Below are 18,701 nucleotides of genomic sequence, written 5' to 3' on the forward strand. Positions count from 1 at the left end.
CATGTCAATTCTTTCTGCGGTTTCAAAACCACAGGAAAACTGCACAGAAAAATCTGCACCGTCTGCACTGCGGTTTTTTATTCCCATAGGGAATAATGGTCCTGTACACCGCAGCAGAATCCGCAGCGCGCCCCATTGTGAGTGCGCCGCAGAATAAGATCGCCCCATAGTGAATGCGCCACAGAGTAAGAGCGCCCCATAGTGAGAGCCCCGCAAGGTGTTAGGGGGTGATAGCACAATTATTTGTGTACAGGGGGCGCTGAGTCTGGCACCTGTATATGGGGGGGGGATTGTGGACCAGAAGAGATTTTCTGTATCCTGTTCTCAGTCACAGGAGAGCAGCTCTGAAGCACAGACTCTGCTGCTCACAGAAGGATGATTAGATTAATGACCCTGATCAGGTTTTCCGCAGCTGCATCTGATGACAGCAGGCCCTCAGCTCCCTCCTCCTCCTCACATTCTGCCAGCTGTATGTGGTGGGCGCTCTGTGTCCCCCCAGGTAATGGTGAGTGACTCCTCCAGAGGCCATTGGGGCTGTCACTTTCCAGCTCACTGGATCATTATTATCATAAGTCAAACAGGTAAATGAGGAGACTGTATTATACTCCAGAGCTGCATTCACAATTCTACCAGATGCTTTTGAAAACAGTCAAAAAGTTTACATTAGAGTGTGGTGGAAATGTATGATATTGGACACCTTATTTATTTTGCGGCTTCGGATGTGACTGTTGCACAGTATGATACATTTTGTGGTGTGACTAGAGCAGTGTAAAGTGTCATTTCTAGGTCACTGTTACCAGTGTCAGCCATAGGAAAGCCTTGCTATGCAGCGCCATCTGCTGGTCACACTATTAAATGACTAAAGGGATTGTCCACCTAGGGAGGACTGGATTGATGAAATTGGAGAAACCCTTTAAGGCTATGTGCACACGCTGCGGATTCACCCGCGGATTTGTATCTGCGGATTGGCCAGCAGTTTTACCTGTGGTTTGCCACCTGGACAATGGAATAGGTGGCAAACCGCAGCGGAATCCGCAGAAAGAACTGACACTGTACACTGTCTGCAGAACTCTTGCAGGTCCGCAGCGGCCAAAACCGCAGCGTGTGCACATCGCCTTAATGTGACTTTTATATAAATCTTGTATAAAAAAACAAGTTTAGCCATTTTCTAAGTTACTTTGAATTTCAGTTCTTCCCCATTTTTGTTTGTCAGTGAAAAAGGAACATTCATGTTTAAGTCTAAAGGTTTAAAAACCAATGGACCGGCCTCATTCTTCCTACTGATGAGAGTCTGATACAATTTTATGTGATTGTGACGAAGCTAAATCTGCAGCACCGCTCTGTTCGGATGATCTGTTACAATGTATCAGTCTGGAACCCAAGCTGGTTAGGTGGCAGAAGGTTGGTTGGAGCGTATGTAACTGTAGCGAACCCTCAGCTGTGAGAAGTGTTAGGTCAGGAACAGATGTAAGGATGTGTCCATTCACTGACAGCAAGCCGAGATCTTGAAATTGGGGAAAAGCTAAAACAGAGATATTTTGTTGCAGAAAATTATATCTGACGTTGGCTAAAGGATTTGTGCACTTGCTCCAATGCAAAGAACAAAAACCCTGAATGGAGTCGGGATTAAAAATCCCCTGCCGTCTTGTGTACGCAGCTCCAATGCAACATTCAAATCTATTTTATATTTCATTTCTTTACTGTTTCAAGATTCTTAAAACTTTTAGGGTGATCACCCCCTTTCTGATTTCATGACGCCGCCCCTGTCCCATGCAGTCCTGACCTCACTAACGTCCTCGTATGACAAAACAAGATCCTCTCCTGAAATACTCTGTGCTGCTGGGAACCCTGCTCCATGGGCAGAAATCCCAAGGGTCCAGGAGGTGCACTGTTACATGGCGGACCGTTAGCCTGCAGACCCCCCGGGACATGTTACCGGCTGGAAGTCTACAATGTATCTGTGCCGGATACGTGTCAGTAAACTGTACTTTACCCCCAGGTCTGACAGGCACCGGAGGAGGAGGGGAGCGAAATCTGCAGCTAAAAAGTTCTCCCCTTCCAGAATTGGAAAATGAAGTTTGGGATCAGATTCGCAATCTTACTGGTTGTGTTGGGAATTCTTTACTGGTGGATGAAGATGGTGACGATTGGGCAGCGCCGGCAGGGGAGGACCGAGCAGTCAGGTGAGGATTATAGGGCTCCGCGCCTTGCTACATATAACAGATCTGTATCGGTGACATCACAACATGTGACCAGTGGTGTGCATAGAAATCATAAGGGCCCGTAACAGAAGTTCTAATTGGGCCCTCCCCCAACAAAACAAACAAATCTTAATTTTTGGTGGGGTCACAGAAGAAGATATCTCACAACTTTGCAGCTTTTGCAAAGTAATTTTCCTGCTACTGAAGCCCTAGATTCCCCTGACATTACATCCAAAAGGTATGATGCCAATAAAAATGCCCCCCAAAACATAGTATGATTCCTCCACAGTACCCTCCATAGGCAAAGTATAATGAACCTACTGTACCCGACCTCCCCAGAAAAGTATGGTGACCCCAACACAGTATGATCCCTCATCTGTGACCCCCACACAGCCCTCCATGCAGTATAATGGGACTGCATACAGAATAATGGTCCCACACCTCTCCACGCTGTTTTATGGTCCATACACAGTATGATGGACCCCATACAAACCTTTACATTGTATAAATGCTTGCATACAGTATAGTGGCCCCCACATAACCATCCATATAGTATAATGCACTCCCCATAGCCTTTCATACAGTATACCTGGGTCACCCCATCCCAGGGCTGTGGGGTACTCGGTACCGGGCCGGTGTCAGGGGGATGTGTCACAGCAGCAATGACCCGGTCCATGGCCCTGGGCGCCCAATGAATTGGCAGGAGATGTAGTTATATTACAGTTTATATGAATTGTTTGTGATGCCACCTGTGGTGTTCGGCAAGTGTGATGTTAAGCCAACGCTGCGTGCAGATCCTCTGGGACTGATGGTGTATGCAGCAAAGATGGTATAGCTCCCCACAGGTGGAGCTGTAGTCCCAGGGCAGTGTAGATGAAGAAATGGCGTGGAGGCGTAGATGGTGTAGGTACAGGTACTCGTGTAGTGGTGCGGGAATAACTGGAGGACACCAGAGTATGCGGTTCCAAAGCTTTACTCACTGTTTGCAGTTCGCACACACACCTGCCTCCGCACTGTGTTCTCCAGGTCAGGGCTCCAGCCAACCTCCAGGCAGGATAGGATTCTCCCTTCCACACTCCGCCAACATGTACCTTACTGAACGACTCCTCCAATGCGCCTTTAGGTGCGAAGCACTCCAGTACTTAGTTACCCTGGAATGCCTCTCTCTAGGTGTTCCTAGTCTCTACTTGTATGACAGACAGCTGTAGCCTGCTTCGGGGACTCCTCTCTGCGTCCCGGCTCTCTATTCAGTTGCTGTTGTGTCCCAAGTCTATGATGGGAGTAAGGCGTTAGCGGCTCACTACTCCTCCGGTGTCTGTTGCTGGACATAAAGATCCGATCAACCTCGGGGAGCGGGCCCCGGCCTTTGCGCTCTCTGGACTGGAAGGGTTCTCTCTCTTTCTTCAACCTGCTTCCCACCGTCCTACTATTCTCCTTCGTTCCGATCTGTTCTATCTTTCTTATGGAAAGATTGATAACCTAACCTATCAGTCTCTTTCTCTGGTCATTCCCGTGCCAGCAGCCCAGACCACTGAGACCTGCTGCAGCACGTCCCTCAGACACCCATCTTCTCTCTTCACTCTCCTCTGACTAACTCCTTAACTTTCACTCTTCCCACTCTTTTGTATCATCTCACTCCACCCGCCTCCCAGCACATCTCGTGTTACGAAGCAGGGTTCCACGAGGAGTGCTCTGCTAACCCCCAGCCTAAAGCTGTTACGTGGCCCCACTGAACTATCCTGTGTGTGGAATGCAGGTGTGGAGCGTGGTCAGGAGTTCCCACCTTACCTGGATGGTGGGGCACTACACCTTAGGAGAAGGTGCAGTACCTCTGCGGCGACTGAAGCCTCAGGGGCGCCACATACCACACTCCCCATAGTCCTCCATGCAGTATACTGCACTCACCATAGCCATCTATACAGTATACCGCACTCACCATAGCCATCTATACAGTATACCGCACTCACCATAGCCCTCCGTACAGTATTCTGCACTCCCCATAGCCCTCCGTACAGTATTCTGCACTCCCCATAGCCCTCCGTACAGTATTCTGCACTCCCCATAGCCCTCCGTACAGTATTCTGCACTCCCCATAGCCCTCCGTACAGTATTCTGCACTCCCCATAGCCCTCCGTACAGTATTCTGCACTCCCCATAGCCCTCCGTACAGTATTCTGCACTCCCCATAGCCCTCCGTACAGTATTCTGCACTCCCCATAGCCCTCCGTGCAGTATTCTGCACTCCCCATAGCCCTCCGTACAGTATTCTGCACTCCCCATAGCCCTCCGTACAGTATTCTGCACTCCCCATAGCCCTCCGTGCAGTATTCTGCACTCCCCATAGCCCTCCGTGCAGTATTCTGCACTCCCCATAGCCCTCCGTGCAGTATTCTGCACTCCCCATAGCCCTCCGTGCAGTATTCTGCACTCCCCATAGCCCTCCGTGCAGTATTCTGCACTCCCCATAGCCCTCCGTGCAGTATTCTGCACTCCCCATAGTCCTCCGTGCAGTATTCTGCACTCCCCATAGTCCTCCGTATAGTATAATGCACACCCCATAGCCCTCTATACAGTGTACTGCACTCCCCATAGCCCTCTATACAGTGTACTGCACTCCCCATAGCCCGCTATACAGTGTACTGCACTCCCCATAGCCCGCTATACAGTGTACTGCACTCCCCATAGCCCTCTATACAGTATACTGCACTCCCCATAGCCCTCTATACAGTATACTGCACTCCCCATAGCCCTCCGTACAGTATTCTGCACTCCCCATAGTCCTCCATAGCATTCTCACCACCACAATATGCTCGCTGATTAAAATTAAAAAAAAAAAATGAAATATAGTACTCACCTCTCCTCCTCACTCCCCTGCTGCTCCAGTCTCTGCAGCGTGCGGTCTGAAGTGCTGCACATCTCAGCGGGCGCCATGTAGTGATGTCATCGTGCCCATTGTGCCGAGATGTCAGACACTGAGGAAGAGTGATGGAGGAGGACGTGTCAGCTGACGCTCCCTCCTCCTCCATCATTGCTTTCAACTGTAGCGGCATCCAGAACGCTGATACAGTTGAACTTGCAGTGACAGGCAGGGGGTCCGGTGCCGGCTGCCATTATCGGAACGCCAGAGCATGTGACATAGATGGGTGGAGGCTGGTCGCATGCATGACGAGTCATAGTTTTTGTTTGTAGTATTTTGGGGGCACATATGATTGTTTGCCCACTTTTTATTTTTCGGGAAGGCACAGCGACTAAGAAAAGACAATTCTGGCTTTCCTTTTTTTACTGTATTCTCCATGAAAGACAAAGATGATATTTTTGAACCTAATAAGTTTTTATCTTTTTAATTAAATATGACAAGTCTGGGGTGATTAGGGATGTGTTTTTTTTTTTTCTTAAAGGGAACCTGTCAAGTATAACAACGCAACTTGGCTGCAGATAAATGGTCCTGACATCACTGCCGTGCGCCGGTAGCGCCGATGTCACCTGCTGCCTCTGATTGGCCGGCTGGCACTGGTATTGCGGAGCAGAGAGCTTGTCTCTACCTGCAATACTTTTCTAAGGACGCTCATCCAACTGACATAAAGCACCGCCATCGGCGGACCCCTGCGCCAGCCACGATCGTCAGGGGGTCTACAATGCCAGCGGGCTGCATGAAGCAGCTTCGGGGTCCGCATGCTGCCCACGGGCCGTGTGTTTAAGACCTCTGATGTCACAGGAGGACAGAGGGGTCCGCACCCTGTTACTGAGATGCCGCAGCGGTGCTTAACCCAGCGCAGAATACTTCAGCTGCAGACCCCCATTGATCATGCGCTGTTTCTAATACTGGTATGTGGCGGAGGGTCTCCGATACCTCTACACCCCTATAACTGCCCCCTGGAGGGGACGATCCCTCCACCTTATATTGGGCACCACCTATGATCCTGGTTCATGGTGCCGCATCTGTGCCCTCATTACCAATCCCCCCTGACATTATCCAGAGTCTGATCCTCGGTGTTCTGACTCTTGTGAAGGACAGATATAATCAGACCGGTTTCTTCCCCATATGGCGGTGACTTAATTCAGCAACTTCCAGCACATGATGGCGATACATCACATACAGACACCAGAGGAGTCGCTGCATTCTGTAGATGCCCACAGACAGATCGGACGGCCCGTACCCTGCACTTTGTTTTGAGTTTTTCCTAATGTCTGAACCCTGATGAGCAGTAGGTGAATAGTAAATGGATGTCTGCCACCTCTAGGGGGAGCACGAGGCAGCTGTACAATGTCCTATGCTTTGAGCGCCTCCTAGTGGTGACAGTAAGTAGCGTTTTATCATGTATTTCCTGAACCAGACAACCCTATTAATCACAATCCTAAATCTCGTCAGGGTTACCCATTGGGCATAAATTCCAAATGATGGTAGGATATTTTGACAACAGGTTGCAAAACCGGAGCAAGAACCATGCGCAACTGCTACATCTGAATACACCTTTATGAAATCCCCATTGATCATTTGGTTCATTGGAAATTGTAAATGCCAACATTTGCTTGTTACTCCTTTAGCCACGGCTTCCTACTGCACAGAGTGAGTGGCATTGAGTGTAACCCTGGAGGCTGTAACGTCTCGGTCATACAATATCTATATCATGGATGTACAGTAGGAGGCGCTGACACTGACATGATGACTCATGATGATGCCTCACGTCCGGACACTGTGCTGATTTCATTGTCGCTCTGCGGGAAGAACTCAAAGTGGGAAATCCAGAAATGAACACACCTAGTAAGTTACAACACTGCCGAGAAATCAGATATTTACTCGTTTCTTGACAATGACCTGGATTTTCTAGAAAGTTCGACTTTACTTCCTTAAGATCGTTAGTAAAAAATAAGGAAATGCCCATTTATCGTTCTGATAATTTCATTCTAATTACTTTCATTGAAGGAACTATCGTCACAGAGAAGGTGATACTGAATCTGACGATGTTTTTCTCTTTTTCCTGCTCCTCTCTGTCCCTGAAATATGGTCCCATCTTCTCTGTATATAAATCTAGTCTTGTTATCCAAGGCGGCACGGACCTTAAGAAGAAACTCGCAAAGCATTGAGGATCATGACTACTTGGCTAATGAAATTAGATTTGCAAACAGGGAAGGGGGCCATAACTCCGGACCAGAGAGGCGCAACAACGACAAACACAACGCCGGATTCAGAACAGAGGCATGTTACACATTGTATGTCTTTCTAATGTTTGTTATCTGGCTTGGCTTTATCCTCATCACATCCAAATTTTGCTTTCAGCAGGAACGGTAGAAGAACCGAGGAGGACATCCATCACCTTGGACTCCTTCCTTCACGTCCAACAACTTCGGAAGAAGCAACTAAGACACTTTTGTAACAGATTTCCACAATTGCGCAGTATGAACTCATCAGGTTCTGCAGAACATCTTCTGTCCAGCATGACCATAAGCCACAAGTTCATGACGCTTTACTGCAAACCAGCCGACGTGACCATTGATGGTTGGGAAGAGCTGGTACAAGCCATGGAGAGAAGATCTGATGTTACACTAAGGAACCCTCTACCTGTAGATGGCCCTGTTCCTGACATTTTGGCAAAGCTCAACCCAACCATGTTGGCCCAAGTGCTTCGGACTTACACCAAGGTTCTCTTTGTTGTGGATCCATTTGAAAGGTTGGTGTCCATGTACATGCAGGGCAACGCCGGGGTGGTCTCCTTCGATGAGTTCATTGAGGACATCCTGCTGATGGAGACCGGAGAGGGGGGAGTCTCATCCAGCTCTGTCATCAGTTTGTGTTATCCATGTTTTGTCCATTATGACTACCTAGTGATGGTCGACTTCCTCCCTGTTGAACTTCCTCATCTGTTAAGAAGAATCGGTTTACCAGAGTCGGTGGTGCCACCGCCATTCATAGATCAGAAGATCAAGATGACATCACGGTGGCTCTCCGATAACTTGTTCCGTCGGCTCGGCCGAGAACTGTTCCGGCAGCTTTCTCATCTCTACTCGTGGGACTTTGCCGCTTTTCCTTTACGGAACAGTTTAGTTGGGAATAGGATAATGGACTGAAAGTGTGTCCTGATCATAATCGGAATTATTTATTTTCTCAGATTAAATTCTTATTTTTAACCATTTCTTTTCTTACACAGAAAATAAAAATCTGGATTTGAAAAACCTGTTTGTTTCTTTCATTCAGAAACAGCGCCACCCCTGACTTTGGGTTGTGTCTGGTATTGCAACTAGGCCCCATTGAAGTGAGCTGCAATACCAGACGCAACTCATGGTTAGGGCTTACACTGTTTATGAATTAAGCAAGACTTGTTTTTCCAAACTTGGACAATCCCAACCAATTTCTAACATCTAAAATCATTAATTGACTTCCAAAGAAAATAGCCACACAATCTTTTTTTTTTTTTTTTTAATACATAATGATATCACTGGGGGGTGTGTATATTTTAACAACCCATATTTTTGCCCCAGTGCACTTCAAAAAATTTTAATATTATGGATACACAATGGTTCCCAGTGTAATGTCGAGCGCATTAATAAATCCATAGGAAGTGAGCTCCCCCTAGTGGTGCTGCAGATAGGCAGAATTATATTGTTTGTTGGCTGTAGAAGCTGAGGATTTGTAGCTTTGTTTTAGAAATAATCTATAAAGATATTAGAATAATACTCAGCACTGAAACTTGGAGATTAGTTGAAGATAAACTTTAATTTTGGAGTTTGCGTAGTGTGAGGTACAGTGCATGGGTAGAGATCAGTCTGGGCTTGTTTCTCCCTTCTGTTGGTGTCCGATCGGGGAGCGGCCGGGCGACATTGATACATAAACATCCGAAATACAAACATAACTCATGGTTACAATGGAACGATGTTCTCCATATCAGGTGGTGTAACGGCTGTCACTCCAGATTGAGATGTCATGGACAGTCAGTGCGCGATCTGCAGGTCTTCAGTCCTCCGCTGATACAGTGGCACAATTGGCGCTGGAGAAAGGTTGGCGTTATATTCTGTTTATAAGAGCGTGCACGTTCCTCCGATTTAGACTCTTATCGACCATGGTTTAAATGTGCCAGGTTCAGGGACAGGACACTTCAGGAAAAAAATAAAGGGAAAATTTATTACTGTATATTAATTTACAGTTCACGGTCATATTATTATTTTTGCTACTTTCACTTCTATTCTAATTGTTTTACTAGAAATAGGTCCGATGCTATTGCATCGGGAGTGCGGTGAAATGAACATCCGCGCGGCTTTGGTGGGGGATTTTAATCCCCCATCCCGCCAGCTGAGCCAATGAGCGGTGCCGCATGGGATTTGAATGCATGCATGGTCCTCTCACTCCCCTATCCTGGTATGCTTGGTCCCCTCACCCCCCTATCCTGGTATGCATGCTACCCCTCACCCCCCCTATCCTGGTATGCATGGTCCTCTCACCCCCCTATCCTGGTATGCATGGTCCTCTCACCCCCCCTATCCTGGTATGCATGCTACCCCTCACCCCCCCTATCCTGGTATGCATGCTTCCCCTCACCCCCCCCTATCCTGGTATGCATGGTCCTCTCACCCCCCTATCCTGGTATGCATGGTCCCCTCACCCCCCCTTTCCTGGTATGCATGCTACCCCTCACCCCCCTATCCTGGTATGCATGGGACCCCTCATTCCCCCAAATCCTGGTATGCAAGGCCCTCTCACCCCTCTATCCCGCCCCACGCTGTCATGAATGAGTCACCGTAGGAGGCAGACACAAAAATAGAAGCTACGTCCAGAAAACCAGAGAAGTTGGCAACTATCAGATTGCAGACCCCTGAACCTATCAACACAACTAGCAGTAGTCGTGGGGGGTTCCTACGGTGCCCTAGACCCCTCGATCACAGCCGGAGAGCTAAATAGCCTAAAGACAGAAAAGGAAATCTAAACTGCCCCAGAGCAGACCCCAAAGTAAAAGGCAGCCCCCAACATATAATGACGGTGAAGCAAGATGAAAAAACACTCACACAGATAGAAAGATAGGCTGAGCAAACGATGGGGCCCAAGCTAAACTAAACAGGACAGGAAAGGACGGTTGCTGTCTGCAATCTGCCAAAAACCCTATCAAAGACATAAGCCAACAGCTGATATGGAAAAAGACCCTGAAGCAGCTAGGCTTCAAAAACTATATCAACACTCCAGTAATTTGAGAAGACAGAGCTAAAGGAATTCAGCTCACCCCAGCAGGGAATGGCAGAAATCCAGAAAAACAAAGCAAACAAGGTCAAAGCACAAATGCAAAAAGCAGCGCAGAAAAACTTAGCTTTAGAAGAGCAGGAATTCAGACTGGTCTCCAAGGATCCCACAGAGAAATCACCCGCAGGGCAGGAGGGCGTCGGCAGCCTTATATCCAGTCCGTAACTCCACTCAGCCAGTCATCATCATTAGGCTCAGGTGCCTGATAATCAGGCACACTACCTTTCCTTACCAGAAGAGGGAGTTCATCAGGCCTCAGTAGTGAAGGGGAAAATGAACTCACAACAGTACCTCCCCCTTGAGGAGGGGTCACCGAACCCTCAACCACGCCACCAGGGCAATCAGGGTGAGCCCGATGGAAGGCACGCACCAATCTTTTGGCATGAATATCAGAGGCAGAGACCCAGGAATTATCCTACTGACCATAACCCTTCCACTTAACCAAACACTGGAGTCTCCGTCTCACCAGACGAGAATCCAGTACTTTCTCTACCTCATATTCCATGTTACCTTCAACCAATACAGGGTCTGGAGGTGCCACCCCCGGAACAACTGGTTCAACAAACCTCTTCAACAAGGACTTATGAAACACATTATGGATTTTAAATGTGACAGGAAGAGCCAAACGAAAAGAGACCAGATTAATAATCTCCAAAATCTTGTAAGGTCCAATAAATCTAGCCTTAAACTTAGGAGAAGCCACTTTCATAGCAATATTTTTTGATGATAATCACACCATATCACCAACTTTAAACTGAGGACCAATGGTCCTATGTCGGTTGGAAAACCGCTGGGCCTTTTCCTGGGAGAGAGAAAACTTATCCACCACTTGGTCCCAGATCCGGTGCATTCTCTCCACCACAGTGTCAACACCTGGGCAGGCAGAGGGCTCCACCTGCCCTGAAGAGAATCGAGGATGAAACCCAAAGTTACAAAAAAAAGTGACCTCAAATTGGCAGAACTAGCTCTATTATTTAAAGCAAATTCGGCCAAGGGCAAAAATGAATCCCAATCATCCTGATCAGCGGAAATAAAGCATCTCAAATATGACTCCAAGGTCTGGTTTGTTCTCTCTGTCTGCCCATTGGTCTGAGGGTGAAAAGCAGAGGAGAAGGACAACTGAATTCCCAGCTTGGAACAGAAAGTTCTCCAAAATCTAGACACAAACTGAACTCCTCTGTCAGATACAATGTTCTCAGGAATCCCGTGCAAGCGAACCACCTGTTGAAAAAACAGGGGCACCAACTCAGAGGAAGACGGCAACTTAGGGAGTGGTACAAGATGAACCATCTTAGAGAACCTATCACAAATCACCCAAATAACAGTCATCCTTTGAGAGGCAGGCATATCAGAGATGAAATCCATTGAAATATGGGTCCATGGCCTCTTGGGGACAGGCAAAGGCATCAACAACCCACTAGAGCGAGAACACGATTTAGACCGGGAGCACGTCCCACAGGACTGCACAAAATTCCTGACATCACGAGACAAGGAGGGCCACCAAAAAGACCGACTCACAAGATCTCTAGTACCAAAAATACCTGGATGACCAGCCAAAGCAGAGCAATGAACTTCAGACATCACTCTCTTTTTCCACTGGTCAGGAACATACAACTTTCCACTGGGACAACGCTCAGGTTTGTCCTCCTGGAACTCTTCCAGAGCACGTCTCAAATCAGGCCAGATGGCAGAAAGAACTACCCCTTCGCCTAAGATGGTAGCAGGCTTGGTCACCACAGGAGAATCAGCAAAGAAGCTCCTAGAGAGGGCGTCAGCCTTGACATTCTTAGTTCCAGGAAGAAAAGAAACCACAAAATCAAAACGTGTAAAAAACAAGGCCCACCTAGCCTGTCTAGGGTTCAAGCGCTTAGCTGACTCTAGGTAAATCAAATTCTTGTGGTCAGTGAGGACCACGACTTGATGCTTTGCTCCCTCCAACCAATGTCTCCACTCCTCAAATGCCCATTTCATGGCCAACAGTTCCCGATTCCCCACATCATAGTTACGTTCAGATGGAGAGGACTTTCGGGAAAAGAAAGCACAGGGATTCATTTTAGATGTTACAGGGTCCTTTTGGGACAAAACAGCTCCTGCACCAATCTCAGAAGCATCCACCTCTACCTGGAACGGAAGTGAGACATCAGGTTGCCGCAAAACCGGGGCAGAGGTGAATCTTCGCTTCAGCTCCTGAAAGGAAGAAACAGCCTCCGGAGACCAATTCAACACATCAGCACCCTTCTTAGTCAAATCAGTCAATGGTTTGGCAATACTAGAAAATTTTGCTATAAATTTCCGATAAAAATTAGCAAAACCCAAAAACTTCTGGAGAGCCTTCAAAGAAGTGGGTTGAACCCAATCGTAAATGGCCTGTACCTTGGCCGGGTCCATTTCAATGGTTGACGGAGACAAAATAAATCCCAAAAAAGAAATCCTCTGTACTCCAAAAAGGCATTTAGATCCTTTGATATACAGGGAATTCTCCCTCAAGATCCGGAACACAGTCCGAATATGTTCCACGTGAGAATCCCAATCCTTGGAGAATATCAAAATATCATCCAGATAGATAATCAAAAATTTATCGACAAAATCTCGGAAAATATCGTTCATGAAGCACTGGAAGACAGAAGGGGCATTAGTGAGCCCAAAAGGCATCACCAGGTACTCAAAATGTCCCTCCGGAGTATTAAACGCCATCTTCCATTCATCCCCATGCTTAATGCGAATAAGATTATACGCCCCCTGAGGTCAAGCTTGGTAAACCAGCAAGCACCTTTAACTCTAGAGAATAGATCCGAAATCAGGGGTAACGGATACTGATATTTAACAGTAATTTTGTTGAGGGCACGATAATCAATACAAGGTCTTAATGATCCATCCTTTTTGGCTACAAAAAAAACCCGGCACCTAAGGGTGACGAGGATGGTCTAATATGACCCTTCTCCAACGCCTCCTTAATATAGGATCGCATAGCCTCGTGCTCGGGTACAGATAAATTGAAGAGCCGACCCTTGGGAAATTTACACCCCGGGCTCAGTTCAATTGCACAGTCATAACTCCTATGAGGAGGCAGAGACGCAGACTCATTCTCACTAAATACATCATAAAAGTCCGCCAAATAATCAGGAACATCATGCGACTGAGGAGAGGTGGAAAACACCGGAGCCTCACTAAAGGCACACCGACAACCCCAACTCAACACAGACACAGATTTCCAATCCAAAACTGGATTATGAATTTGTAACCAGGGAAACCCCAGAACAATGGTATCATGCAGATTATGCAACACCAAAAATCTGCAATTTTCTTGATGGTCTGGGGCGACCCGCATTACCACCTGGGTCCAAAACTGAGGTTTATTTTTAGCCAAAGGAGTAGCATCAATCCCCCTCAAAGGGATAGGCGTCTGCAGAGGTGTCATCGGAAATTCACAACGTTTAGCAAAATCCAAGTCCATTAGGTTTAGGGCTGCTCCCGAATCCACAAAAGCCTTGGCGGAAAATGTGGACAGGGAGCAGATCAGAGCAATAGCAAGAAGAAACTTAGGTTGAACACCACCAACAGAAAACGTGTGTGCAAAGCGTTTCTCTCGTTTAGTACAGACAGAAATAATATGCGAGGCATCTCCACAGAAAAAACACAACTTATTACGCCTTCTGAACTCCTGACGCTGCTCTCTGGAGAAAACTCAATCACATTGCATAGGTTCAGACATTTGTTCAACAGGTGGCAACACCTCTCGTGCAGTTTTGCGTTCGCGCAAACGCCTATCAACCTCAATGGCTAATGACATAGAATCGTCAAGACCAGAGGGAACAGGAAATCCCACCATAGTATCTTTTACGGCTTCTGACAAACCCTTCCGAAAGAGAGCAGCCAAGGCATTATCATTCCATGTAGTAAGTACCGCCCACTTTCGGAATTTTTGACAGTACAATTCTGCAGAATCCCGACCCTGGTTCAATGCCAGCAGGGTCTTTTCAGCCTGATCAAAGGCATTAGGTTCGTCATACAACAACCCCAAGGCTTGAAAAAATGCGTTCACATTAGTCAGAATAGGATCATCTGGTTTCAAAGAAAACGCCCAATCCTGGGGATCGCCACGCAGCAAAGAGATGACAATTTTAACCTGCTGCACGGAGCTCCCTGACGAGTTAGGTTTCAAGGCAAAAAATAATTTACAATTATTTTTGAAATTCAAAAATTTAGACCGATCCCCAAAAAATACATCAGGTGTAGGAATCTTTGGTTCAGCAGCATGTGAATGAGCAAGGTAGGCGGAAATTCCCCGCACTTCCGCAGCGAGCTGCTCCACACGATCAGACAATTGCTTTATCTCCATTGAGAGAAAAAAAATCCCCCTACGGCCTCAGAGATATAGAGGAAAAAATATACACTTTTTTTTTTTTTTTTTTACAATTCTTTCCTGCTATTGAGTACCCTAGGATCTGCGGTATGGCGGGTGATTTTGTTATGAATGAGTCACCGTAGGAGGCAGACACAAAAATAGAAGCTACGTCCAGAAAACCAGAGAAGTTGGCAACTATCAGATTGCAGACCCCTGAACCTATCAACACAACTAACAGTAGCCGTGGGGGGTTCCTACGGTGCCCTAGACCCCTCGATCACAGCCGGAGAGCTAAATAGCCTAAAGACAGAAAAGGAAATCTAAACTGCCCCAGAGCAGACCCCAAAGTAAAAGGCAGCCACCAACATATAATGACGGTGAAGCAAGATGAAAAAACACTCACACAGATAGAAAGATAGGCTGAGCAAACGATGGGGCCCAAGCTAAACTAAACAGGACAGGAAAGGACGGTTGCTGTCTGCAATCTGCCAAAAACCCTATCAAAGACATAAGCCAACAGCTGATATGGAAAAAGACCCTGAAGCAGCTAGGCTTCAAAAACTATATCAACACTCCAGTAATTTGAGAAGACAGAGCTAAAGGAATTCAGCTCACCCCAGCAGGGAATGGCAGAAATCCAGAAAAACAAAGCAAACAAGGTCAAAGCACAAATGCAAAAAGCAGCGAAGAAAAACTTAGCTTTAGAAGAGCAGGAATTCAGACTGGTCTCCAAGGATCCCACATAGAAATCACCCGCAGGGCAGGAGGGCGTCGGGAGCCTTATATCCAGTCTGTAACTCCACTCAGCCAGTCATCATCATTAGGCTCAGGTGCCTGATAATCAGGCTCACTACCTTTCCTTACCAGAAGAGGGAGTTCATCGGGCCTCAGTAGTGAAGGGGAAAATGAACTCACAACACCACGCCACAGATGGGGTCCATTCTCCTGCCAGTTGGAGACCCCTGTAATTCCATGTGTGCTGCTCTTCTGTTAAAATAAAAAATAGTTATATACTCACCTTCTGACGCCCCCCTGACTGTCCCTGCTCTCTCCACGGGCCCGGCATCTTCCGGTCCCAGTAATGCTTAGCGCAAAGGGCCGGAGATGTTGTCACTCTCGCGAGAGCACGACGTCATCAGCGGTGTTTCGCGCAAAGCATTACTGGGAACGGAAGATGCCGGGCGCGTGAAGAGGAGATCGGGGGCCGTCGGAGGGTGAGTATATAAATATTTTTTATTTTAATTCTATTTTTTACATATTCAAATGCCCCGCCGGCTGAGCCAATGAGCGATGCCGCGCGGGATTTGAATCTCCTGCCAAAGACGCGCAGCCAGGGGTGATTCAGCCAATGAGCGGTGCCGCGCACCTTGGCGGGGGATTTGAATCCCGCCCGGCACCGCTTATTGGATCAGCCGGTGGGCGGCTCAACCATGAGCGATGCACGCGCGGCTTGGCGGGGGATATGAATCCCGGCCGCCACATCGGAATACCCATAACTTGGGTGTTCCAATATGGCGGTCGGCTCTGTCACAGCTTCCGGTTGTTGTTGCATTGTGGAAGTGACGCAAGTGCCGGAAGTGTGTGACAGAGTTTATTGGTAATTATATGTTAGATTGTTTTTAAGCAGTCAGCAGGCAGGTGATGCGCTTCACTTTTGAAATGTGTGCAATCAAAAAACACTTTGGGGCCGATTCATCTACTGTACACCTGTCACGAGTTTACCGAGACAAAGAGGGGCTAGAAGGCCACGGTGTCTGCTTTCTTGTACTCCTACACTGATTATTCACCGTCATATTAAGCCGTGTAAATATCTGCTAGGAGCACAGGGGTTAATCTGCTCAGTTGAAATCTGCTAGAGCTTTACTGCTTTGTTGGTCTCAGCTGTTCAGTGTTGGCCACTCCCCACTGCTATATATATACTGGCCTCTGGCAATCCAGGATTGCCTGTGTTAGTTTGATACGGCCTGGTTCTGGAGCTGGAGGTGTTGGTTGTTTGAGGAAGCGTTTTGGAGTGTTATTCTGAAGACTGTTGTTTGGTGACTTGTCTGTGTACATAGCCTCATCCTCTCCTGTTTCTTTATTCCTTCCTTTAAATCCTGTTGTTCCACTCTGTTTTCAGTGCATATTATGATAGGTATTTTCATTTATCCCTGTACACCTTCCCTTGTTCCTTGTCAGTCTGGTTTGTGTATTCTTATACATTATTACTTCCCACTTTCCTGGGTGAAGGAGGGGACAGATATGGGCTGATTTAGGAGTTCAGCAAGGCATGTGGCCCTGGCCTCTTCACATCAGAAATAATGCGAGGAGCAGGGATAGCTAGGGCATCTCTAGCTTTAGGGATGGGTAAGGAGCCCATAGCCCTGGGATATCTTACAACTGTGCCATGACAACACCGTTAAAACCAAATCCTCAGCTGTGATAAATATTAGATTATATAACTTGGTTTCCATGTACTGACAGCAAACAGCGGTCTTAAAATTGCTGAGGAATTAATACACAAAGTGTATAAGAAAGTTGAAGAAATTTTCAAGACTAGTATTGCATGATAATTTAAGCCTTCATATATGAGAGTTAAGACCATTGAGTATTAAACCGTACGGCATCTCCTCCTATGCTCCTACCAGTTTGGTGAATTGATCCATGCAGGCGTTACGGATCCTCTCCGGAGTGGCCGGACTGTCCAGTCTAAACATCCCAGTGATGCCAGACTCTGCTCTGGCCGACATAATGGCGTCTTTAATGGCATAAAATATGGAAGCCGATAAGAAGAGTGGAGGCTCCCCGATCGCCTAGATAGGAAATGCAATGATACAACGTATCAATATAAATAAGAGTCTGCAACAGTGTATCACTCATGTCATGTGACTGTGACCTCCATTGTGGAAGTACTACTGATCTTATTAGTCATAATTCACCATGAAAACTCAAAAGATCCTGAGAGACAGGAAAGACACTGTAAGACTTCCCTTGCTTTCCAACACAGTCATCATGTTTCCTGCAATTCATCACTAACAGGAGCTCAATATATGGATGTTTTTACAGCTCCTATTGAGTTAACACTCTGAATAATTTAGTATGGCACGAGCTTCTTCTAGTGGTGGCTGTATGTCTGTTTGTAGTCAGCTCCCTCTAGTGGTTGTTGTATAAATCTGTATGTAGTGAGCTCCCTCTAGTGGTGGCTGTATAAATCTGTATGTAGTGAACTCCCCCTAGTGGTGACTGTATAAATCTGTATGCAGTGAGCTCCCCCTAGTGGTGGCTGTATAAAGCTGTATGTAGTGAGCGCCCTCTAGTGGTGGCTGTATAAATCTGTATGTAGTGAGCTCCCTCTAGTGGTCTCTGTATAAATCTGTATGTAGTGAGCTCCCTCTAGTGGTCTCTGTATAAATTTGTATGTAGTGAGCTCCCCCTAGTGGTGGCTGTATAAATCTGTATGTAGTGAGCGCCCTCTAGTGGTGACTGTATAAATCTGTATGTAGAGAGCTCCCTCTAGTGGTCTCTGTATAAATCTGTATGTAGTGAGCTCCCTCTAGTGGTCTCTGTATAAATCTGTATGTAGTGAGCTCCTTCTAGTGGTCTCTGTATAAATTTGTATGTAGTGAGCTCCCCCTAGTGGTGTCTGTATAAATCTGCATGTAATGAGCTCCCCCTAGTGGTGACTGTATAAATCTGTATGTAGTGAGCTCCCTCTAGTGGTCTCTGTATAAATTTGTATGTAGTGAGCTCCCTCTAGTGGTGGCTGTATAAATCTGTATGCAGTGAGCTCCCCCTAGTGGTGTCTGTATAAATCTGTATGCAGTGAGTTCCCCCTAGTGGTGTCTGTATAAATCTGTATGCAGTGAGTTCCCCCCAGTGGTGACTGTATATATCTGTATGCAGTGAGCTCCCCCTAGTGGTGGCTGTATAAATCTGTATGCAGTCAGCTCCC

At 46.9% G+C, this 18,701-nt stretch overlaps 2 protein-coding genes across 6 annotated transcripts in view; one reads left to right on the forward strand and one right to left on the reverse strand.

Annotated features, from left to right (window-relative positions):
- Window positions 1-306: 306 nt before the first annotated feature.
- Window positions 307-8,372, forward strand: LOC141060092 (carbohydrate sulfotransferase 11-like). 4 transcript variants are annotated; one of them, XM_073556368.1, is made up of 3 exons: window positions 311-581; window positions 2,000-2,183; window positions 7,480-8,372. In XM_073556368.1, exons 2-3 carry the CDS (start codon window positions 2,072-2,074, stop codon window positions 8,265-8,267), a joined length of 900 nt encoding a protein of 299 aa, XP_073412469.1. In that variant the 5' UTR covers window positions 311-581; window positions 2,000-2,071; the 3' UTR covers window positions 8,268-8,372. The 4 variants fall into 4 exon arrangements, with proteins under 4 accessions (XP_073412468.1, XP_073412469.1, XP_073412470.1 ...); XM_073556369.1 differs by having other exon boundaries at window positions 312-581; window positions 7,483-8,372; XM_073556370.1 differs by lacking the exon at window positions 311-581 and adding an exon at window positions 6,747-6,963 and having other exon boundaries at window positions 2,044-2,183.
- A 522-nt stretch (window positions 8,373-8,894) lies between these two features.
- The window catches only part of XDH (xanthine dehydrogenase), a 71,200-nt gene continuing 61,393 nt past the window's right edge, over window positions 8,895-18,701 (reverse strand). For both annotated transcript variants that reach the window (XM_073556365.1, XM_073556366.1), the window contains 2 exons: window positions 17,395-17,562; window positions 8,895-9,290 (listed from right to left, as the gene is read on the reverse strand). In XM_073556365.1, coding sequence (XP_073412466.1) covers window positions 9,240-9,290; window positions 17,395-17,562 — 219 coding nt within the window. In that variant the 3' untranslated portion in view covers window positions 8,895-9,239. The remainder of the gene's footprint in view (window positions 9,291-17,394; window positions 17,563-18,701) is intronic.

This window comes from Dendrobates tinctorius, unplaced genomic scaffold (assembly GCF_039654945.1).
Source record: "Dendrobates tinctorius isolate UK_male_01 unplaced genomic scaffold, ASM3965494v1 ptg000232l, whole genome shotgun sequence".
Classification (NCBI taxonomy): Eukaryota; Metazoa; Chordata; class Amphibia; order Anura; family Dendrobatidae; genus Dendrobates; species Dendrobates tinctorius.

Bases quoted from the DNA above. Each gene is read 5' to 3' on its own strand.
- LOC141060092 (XM_073556367.1), top strand. From the start codon at position 422: ATGACAGCAGGCCCTCAGCTCCCTCCTCCTCCTCACATTCTGCCAGCT. The intron at 582-7,479 runs GTAAATGAGGAG...TTTTGCTTTCAG, and splicing joins TATTATCATAAGTCAAACAG to CAGGAACGGTAGAAGAACCG.